This window comes from Fulvia fulva, chromosome 11 (assembly GCF_020509005.1).
Source record: "Fulvia fulva chromosome 11, complete sequence".
NCBI lineage: Eukaryota > Fungi > Ascomycota > Dothideomycetes > Mycosphaerellales > Mycosphaerellaceae > Fulvia > Fulvia fulva.
Window position 1 is genome coordinate 1,734,696 of NC_063022.1, and position 8,494 is coordinate 1,743,189.

The 8,494-nt window shown below is 50.2% G+C and overlaps 4 protein-coding genes across 4 annotated transcripts; 1 reads left to right on the forward strand and 3 right to left on the reverse strand.

Moving 5' to 3' along the window:
• Positions 1–1,591: 1,591 nt before the first annotated feature.
• CLAFUR5_12924 (uncharacterized protein) lies at positions 1,592–2,767 on the reverse strand (the record flags this gene model as incomplete). The annotated part of the gene is made up of 1 exon (XM_047912072.1): positions 1,592–2,767. The coding sequence occupies one exon, from the start codon at positions 2,765–2,767 to the stop codon at positions 1,592–1,594; it is 1,176 nt and encodes a 391-aa protein (XP_047768433.1).
• Positions 2,768–3,659: 892 nt separating this feature from the next.
• CLAFUR5_12925 (uncharacterized protein) lies at positions 3,660–4,136 on the forward strand (the record flags this gene model as incomplete). Its single annotated transcript, XM_047912073.1, has 2 exons — positions 3,660–3,849; positions 3,880–4,136. 2 exons carry the CDS (start codon positions 3,660–3,662, stop codon positions 4,134–4,136), a joined length of 447 nt encoding a protein of 148 aa, XP_047768435.1.
• A 332-nt stretch (positions 4,137–4,468) lies between these two features.
• Positions 4,469–4,747, reverse strand: CLAFUR5_12926 (Nuclease P1; the record flags this gene model as incomplete). Its single annotated transcript, XM_047912074.1, has 1 exon — positions 4,469–4,747. One exon carries the CDS (start codon positions 4,745–4,747, stop codon positions 4,469–4,471), a length of 279 nt encoding a protein of 92 aa, XP_047767746.1.
• Positions 4,748–6,803: 2,056 nt separating this feature from the next.
• On the reverse strand, positions 6,804–7,358 carry CLAFUR5_12927 (Nuclease S1; the record flags this gene model as incomplete). Its single annotated transcript, XM_047912075.1, has 1 exon — positions 6,804–7,358. One exon carries the CDS (start codon positions 7,356–7,358, stop codon positions 6,804–6,806), a length of 555 nt encoding a protein of 184 aa, XP_047767751.1.
• Positions 7,359–8,494: the final 1,136 nt, after the last annotated feature.

Sequence of the window (8,494 nt, forward strand, 5' to 3'; positions counted from 1 at the left end):
TCCGAGCGTATATATAGGTAACATCCTATTATTAAAACTTAAGGCTACGTACGCTAAGAATCAGGTAACTAATTAGTTACCTATAGCCTCTTTAAGAGCAATACTTGTTTATTCTAGATAGATATATATAATATATAACCTGCTTTTAAAACACCCTATATAAGCCCGTATAATAACTTCCTATACTTCTAACGTAATAGGAACTACCGTCGTAGGATAAGATATAGGTAAAACCGATAAGGCGTAGTAAAACAGAACTAGGACTAGAGCAATATCCCTCTATATAGGTATAAGAGACGTAGTCTCTATACCGATAGTAGAGACACCTTTAGTACTAAACACTGTTCTACTATATACCTTTGTATACTATATTAGTCCTCTCTCCTTCCCTATTACGTATCCTAACTTCCGTATATATACATACTATATCTGTTTAATACTAAGCTCTAAGTATTATATAGGCAATATTATATAGTAGTTTTAGCGCCTATACGACTCTATATACGGGCTTGATTACGGCTTAGGTCGTATTTATAGGTCGGCTTATAATAATAGTAATTATATAAGCTTCTAACTACCTATTAAGCTAATTCTTAGTACGTTAAACTCGTAAATACGCTAGCTATCGAATAGGCGTACTTATATACTATGTTTTGCTTATCGCGTTGTTTTGGTTTTATAGGTTATAGTGTTAGTGACCAAACTGTATAACGTTATAAGCTCCTCAGACCCTTAGGGATTGAAAGTGGTGGGTGTGTGTGATTGGTCGAGATTTTAGCGTCATGTCTGCCTGAGGCCAACACCACACCCGCCACTATTCATTTCAATCCACGCGGTCTGATTTAGGAGGTAGCTCTTCCGTTTCGTGAGCAGATACCTCGTTCGTCGCTAGTTGCCGTAGCATGACCCCCACGCGACTGCGTAAGATTGGCCCATCGAGGGTGGTGATTTCGGTCTTTGTGGCAACTACCGGAGCGCCGCGCGTCGTGCGAGGCCTTTGTTTTGCAACGCCGTTGTTTATGTACGGCCGTGACGGTAGGTTGCTCGGTCTAGCCACAGGTATGACGCGGTAAAGCCATGCGGGAATTGGGAGCTTTGGTAACCAAGACATAAGGATGTGTCTCGACGCGGACCCTCATACTAATCTGAGTAGAAAGGAGGTGGAACCTGGGCGTGAAATACGCGAGGAGTAGGTAGGGTAGACGGGAGTCAGAGTTTTGGGGTAGGGACTCCGTCACCTTTGTGCTGGATGTTCAGAATAATCGAATGGATGCCTTCCGTTTCTGATTAGCTTGTATACAATTAATTGTCTTTGTCTTTAGAAATTGTGCACTGTTCAAGAGAGCTACAGCTAACAAAGACACCGACAAAGTGTCGAAGGTGGGCACACTGCAGCACCTGAATATTGTACTGGAACAGTGGAAACTGAAGGTAACACATAGAGCACAAGTTAGTCTTGGCATGTACTGATCTTCGCGGTTCCTCCCTTCCGGGGCCTGCTGTAAGGGACGCTTTGGATCTGCCTCCCAGCACCCATATCTCCACACGTTGATGCCCTCAAGATGCCGGAACATTGTTTTGAATGATCTTATCAAGCGGACTTCGTTGGACTCATGGGGTCTGGTGTCCCTTGCTTGGTGCTCAATCTCCATCGGTTCATTCTATCGCGTTGAAAGGGACTGCCCTGTGATCTGATCACGGGTGTTCGTACAGCTGATGATTCGGAGGCAGCAATACCACCGCCAGTGATCTGGGCCTGTTCGTCGGATTGTCGAGTGGGGCTTTGCACTACCGGTGTTGATAGTCCCAGCTCTTGGTATCTTTGACTCAGAGCTTGAAGAAGAAGCTCTGCCTTAGCAATTGCCAGTTTCATATCTCGCATCGAGTAGTCCCCGTATTGCTCGAAGCGTTCTACGCTCGAGTTCGTGAAGGTGAGAAAGTGTCGCTGCATAGTGCTGCTATGCGCTAGCATGGCGTTCGCCAGCTGTCGTTGTACGCTTTTCAACCCTTCCAGCGTAGAATGGTACACTCTGTCCATGTCATCTCGGCGTGTAAGTTGGTCGATAGCTTGTTGTTCGTCTCCAGTCAGATGTGGTATCGCCTGGCGTTGGGCGAGATCTGGTGAGTCGGAGGCTGGGGCATCAGCGGGTCTTTCGGCCTCGTCATAGCCAGTGAGCAGTGGCTGGAAAAAGTTATCAATGAGGAAGGTCTTCAGTTCCTGCTGATGCTCACATCGATACTTCTGGATCGAAGAGAGTCGGGCGATTTCGGCTTCAAGTTGCACCTGCTCCGTGAGCAGTGTCTCAAGGCGAGCTGCGAGCAGACCTTGCTCCAGGCGCGATGGGCAAGAACTAATGGCAGATGAGGTTGACCCCTTAACACGCCACTGATCGGTTTTGTTCACGTTAAGCCGATGTCGGTGGCGTTGCAATTCTTTCTCGCCGGACTCCTTGAGAACGTTGAGATCGAGGCACGCACTCAAACAGTAACATCCTCGAGGTTTGAGAGCCCAGTCTGGCTCGAAATTAGCGTCGAGGCAGGAGTTGACGTATTGCTGAGCTACAATATAGAGTGCGCGCCATGAAACGAGGCACTCATCCTCGTGTGTAGCCAGGTCCGCCTCGAAGGTCCTGAGACGTGCCTCCTGCTCTGTCCTTGCCTGTTCTTGGCTGATTATGGCGGTTTGTATTGTCGCGATCTGAGATGCGTGATCGCTTGTTGTGTCACCCTGTAGCCGCAGCATGGTGCAGTACTTTCTATCAATCATTTCGGTCAACTCGGAACATTCTTGAGCATGTTGCGCCACATCTTCGGACACTGCAGAGCAGTTCTTCACGCTTTGGCATAGCTGTCGTATGAGACCGATGAAAATTTGGCCTTGCTCCAGTGGCGATTTGGGAGGCCCTCGCGACTGGTGTTGGTGATGTGCTCTTGCTTTGGTTCTGAAAGTTCTATGACTTGGACTAGGGAAAATTTCAGGCTTCTTGATGCTACCTCTCCCAGAAATTCGCCTCAACCAACGGCAAAAGCCAGTTCGTGGTATGCAGTCCATGAACGATGTGCAACTTGATGGTCAATGGTTCGCATCGTGCAAACGAAAAGTTCGACTGGGAAACAGTCCGCCTTCGTGCTGCGTCCATCAGGCCTTTGTTCATATGCACATTTCCGGCCAGAGCAAGCGTTTCGCGGAACACAAAGAAGTGTTGTAAGCACCCGCAAAAATGGTTGGTCGAGCATATACGACAGGTCTATCGGTATTGAGACAGGCCTCTGCTGGTGAGTAAGACATGTCACAGCCTCAGGTTCAGCTGGAGGCATCTGGGTGCACACCGATGTAAGGAACGCTCGACTAGCACACTATGAGGCCTGATGACTCATCACCAGTCGAGGAAGGACTGCACCTGCTGGTGAGCGCGAAGCGCTAAGAGAGTGTATCAGCTGTTGACTCGGCATGTGTTGTCATGCCCTTGACGATTTCTCATTCGACATGCGCCGCATTTGCATCGCTGTCGTGACAAGCTGTCGACTCGCACTCGGGTTCAGCGGATCAGCAGCGTTTAACTCCTCGTGCAGTGAATGAGTGTGCATGGACCAAGCTTCTTAGCGCGAGAGCACCGGGGCTCCGCTGCTTAAATACCCATTACACGCAGGCCAGGTTTATGACGCAGCCAACATCACAGAAGGAACCAGGCAAGAAAGTCGATCTGCACAATGGCGTCGCAGAGTTCGTCAGTATGGCCTCGGTAGCTCCAGGCCACGGCACAAATCACTTCAGCCGCATCAGCAGTCGCATCAGCAACAACCTCACTCAATGTACTTCTCGCGCAAAGGACCATCTTGCACCGCACGGTACGGACCGAACTCAACCAGGCAGCTGAGTCCAACCCGACAAGAAGTACCGTGGAGGAAATGGAGTCGTGAAGAAGGATGGTAGGGGTGGCCGCGCAGGAAAGCGATACGGCAAAAACAAGAACAAGTTCTCCTCCATGCAGCAGTCCTTGTACGGAGGACATAGTCGGTGTTCCCAACAAGGGACCGACCACGATACCATGACTGACAGCCGCTTCGGTGGCCCCAAGTCGATCGGCTCAAGAATTCCACGTCCCGTGGACTACGGACCTCCCGATGAGGCATGACTGGCCTTGGCTGGGATTCCAAGATGAGCCAATGATCGAGTATCTCGCGTGTTTGACGGCATGATGATGGACAATACTTTGCTAGAGGTTGGGGCGCATTCTCTGGCTGCTGACGTCAAACTGAGGGACTGACTGTACAATGGTTTGCATGGTTGATGGAACATTCTGAGAGGCGCGGAGCATGGCGTTATGTTTATCGTTGCATCGCATGGCGAGCTTGGCGTTTGTGAGGAAAGTATAGAAGGTGGTCGTCCAATCGGATTGCCGCGTTATTCTGTACATCCTTGGGAGCATAGTTCTTCCCAATGGTGTAGCTCATCTAATGTATAGCGTTAATGCTTGCAATTGTACCCAACAGCCTCCCTCCTCATCTGCGCTCGGCTCATCGGTGCAAGCGGCAGGAGATAGCCGCCAGTCAAGTCTTCGCTCTGCGTCATCCCTCCATGCACCATCCTCTTCTTCTTCGCATCCTGGTTCGCTGCAATGGCATCCAACCACTTGGCAAGCCAGTAGCCACCCTTTGCGATTTGAAGCTCAATGGTATCGATAGCACTGTTGTAGTAGGTCGGGTACAAGTCTCCACTCTCGAGAATATCAGCACCATCTGGCATAACAATCAAGCAGACGTATTGATTGGAATCAGTCGCCCAAGAAAGGGCAGAGTTCTTGGCATCGCTAATGTCCAGACCGGAAATCCAACTCGGCTTTTGATCCTCGTAGTTGCCGCTGTCGATCTCCTTGACTAGGTCATTCGCCCATTCCTGAGCGTAGCCGTGTCGGTCCCCATGCACCCGCGAAGCGGGTGTTGGACAACCCAGTGATATTGGACACCTCAATAAAACCACGCTTTCTAACACGCGTATCTTCCATTCAACACGCGTTATCTCATCAATATGGTTGCTTCCATCTATCGTGAAGGAGAGGAGCTCATCAGTGAGGCCGTGCAGTGGTACTGCGGCGCGTCAAATCCAGGTCCTGTCAAGCAGGTAGCCGCCAACTGGGGTGTCGATTACCAACGCTTCAGAAGACGACTTCTCGGTCACAACTCACGCAGCACACGGCCGCGTACGCACACGGTGTTGACAGACGATCAAGAAGCTGTTCTTGCATCCTACTTGAGGAGGTGTGACAAGATAGGCGTATCCGCGCGACTCCGGATGGTCCAGATCAGCGCAAATTCGATCCTTAAGCGATACCATACTGGACCTAGATCACCTCCAATTGTGAGCTCGAAGTGGCCACAACGATGGCTCAATCGACATCCAGAATGGAAGAAGGTGAAGCAACAACCATTGGAAGCAGCAAGAGCAGCGGCATGGGATATTGGTGACCTTGAATGGTGGTACAGCAAGCTGTGGGAGACCGGTCAAGAGCATGGCATATTGCCTGAGGACATGTGGAATATGGACGAGACTGGCTTCCGCATTGGTGTTGCGAAGAACCAGTACGTTCTTACGCAATATCCGAAGAGGAAGAACTTCCTTCCTACTGCTAACAACCGTGAGAGCTGTACGGATGTTGTTGCTGTCTCAGCAGCTGGGCATGTGATTCCAGCCTTCCTCATCTTGATAGGGAAGATGCACCTGAATACGTGGTACCAACACCTTGAAGACGACACGGTTGTGGGTGTTAGTGATTCTGGATACACGAATGACCTGCTTACACTGGAATGGCTGCGACATTTCAACGAGCACTCTGCGAAGACACAGCGAGGTGCATACAGGCTGCTGTTGATGGATGGGTACGGCTCTCACTTCACGATTGAATTCATTGAATATTGTGACGAGCATCTGATAATCCCCTTTGCACTGCCAGCCCATACAACACACTTTCTACAGCCCTTAGATGTGGTCGTATTCCAGCCTTACAAGCACTGGCACGCAGAGGCTGTGGATTCAGCTTCTCGCTATGGTTGCAGCGACTACAACAAGCTCGAGTTCTTACATGACTTCGAGGCCTTCAGAAGGCAAGCAATGAAGCCAACAACCATCATAAGCGGCTTCGAGAAGTGTGGTATTTACCCCTTCAATCCGGAGCCAATATTGGCTCGTGCAAGGCAAGACCTAGCTGCTCTTCGATCGAATAAACGAGTCTCAACACCGGAGCCGATTGTCAACGATAAGCAGCTTCCAACAACAGTGAGGACCTTCGGTCGATACACTGCTGCGCTTATAGCTGATCTATTGATAGATGAGTCTATTAAGCAGCGACTGGAGCCACTCTTCCGTGGAGCCCAGATTGCTGTCGTTGAGGGCACCGAAGCAGTAACTGAATTGAACAACACCACGGTCCGCCAGAACGCTCGCAATGCTCGCAACACTCAGAAGAGACAACACCTTCAGCGTGGAGGTGTCATGAACGCTATCAACGCAAGAGCTGCTATACAAGAACGTGAAGAGAACACAGTAAAGCAGCTTGAAGCCCAGCTAGCACGTGAAGGAATAGGTGAATTGAGACACCGGATAAGCAAGATTATGAGCTATATCAAGGGGACATACAACAGACCTGCTTATCCAGTGGAGAGACGGAAGATTATGCCAATATGGCTTGCCTGTATGGACGATATAGCCAATAGATAGTTGAATATACCTCATTGATATCGTTGAGGTGTCCAATATCACTGGGTTGTCCAACACCCGCTTCGCGGGTGCATGGGGACCGACACGGCTAAGTCAAGCTATAGCCTCCACGGAGCTTCTCCGGCATGTTCGTGTCCCAAATGTGGTGCAGATTGGTGTCTGTGTCGTCAAAGGTAACATCGACATCATTGCCGCCCACTTCGTACGCTTCGTCATGGAGTGGTTGAGTGCTGTCCCCGAGAAAGTGGACCAGGAACTTCAGAGCCACATTGACTTCCTCATCTGGCAACTCAGCGGATTGCACCCTTGTGGTGTAATTGGCGATAGCAGAGACGGAGCATCCCTGGGTGCCACAGTCGCGGTCATAGTCGACACTGCAGCTTGATGGTGGGTTATCCTCGGCATCGATGTAGTGGAAGGGAGCGGAGAATGCTCCTGCAGCAGTGTATCGGTAGCTGTCAGCCCAGGTGGCAACGCTTGCAAGATAGCTAGTTGTATTATCGTTGAGGATATCCTGGGCCCAAGTCTTGGTGTGCGATTTTACATAGTGCGAGGCAATGTATGCCACGGTTTCGTGTCCGAGTGAGCCCCAAGCATATGCCGACGGGGCGATGGCCAGAAGAGTAAGTGGTAGTGATAACATGTTGTTGATGAACATTCACTCAAGGTTGAGCTACCATCAAGGTGCTGGAAGATGCAGCTAAGTCAGGATTTATATCTGTCCGATGCCAGACGACTCGCCTAGGACCAGAGGCGAAGAGCGTCAAAGCCAGCCAACTTCAGCGTGGCTCCTGAGGCTTGTGCATGATAAGGCATGCAAGAGGCGGCGCTGTGTCCAGATGCAGAAGGTCATTTAGATTCGATGAGAGTGATCGACAAGCTGTCCAGCCAATGAGCTTGGCACACAGCTCCGCGCTTGGCCGCACCTGAGACGGTGCCCTGGGAATTCGGAAGGGCTGCAGCTGGTGTGTAGCACATGTTTCTCAGCAACATTCTGACAGGCTGTGTCCTGTGCTGAATATAACACCCCGTTCAGACCAGTCATTCACGCCGTCGGGTTGGTGTACTGCCAGTCTGCTTGTACTGCTCCTTCAAGGCTTAGCAAAGCTTGAATGGCGCCTTCAAGGCATGGTCGTTAGCTTTATCGGACGACCAACGTGAGGTATTTGCAGCTTGAGCGTCGTATCGGTGGCCATAGTGCATGTGCTGTTGTCACCAAGTGCTTTGGTCCATGGCGGTGTCTGGTCATGTCGAACAGTCCACCTTCCGGGTGTAGCGACCAGCTTAAGTATTCCAATACCTAGGCTCGTCCACCCAGCGGGACAAGGTGACTGCACCGCCAGTGTGAGTCGACCTTGTCTGTCACTCCATTTCCTTTGCAGCAAGATCGTCCGGTCCCGGGCGTAATGTCTCGGCCGCGACCATCGATTGGAGGTATCCAGTCTGATCAACAAGCAAGTCATTCTCCAAGGTTTGCAATCAAGCCTTGTCACAAGCAAGCAAGTTGGAAGCCTATAGCTTGGTCAGTATTTTCAAACAATCAAGCGGTGTTTTCTCCTTCGTTTGCAAGCCTTGTGAGCATGTCTGTGTCGTTTTATAAGGTGTTGTTAATGATATTCAAGGTCATGTCGATCTAAGAAGGTAGAATTCTAGGAAGTGCGGACCTATCTCTAAGCCAATCGGATCACGTACCGACGGTCACGTGCTTTTCCGCTTCAGTTTTTGTGACGTTCTTATCCGAACACACCGCCGGCTTGGCGCTCAGCTTTGTATTTAGAG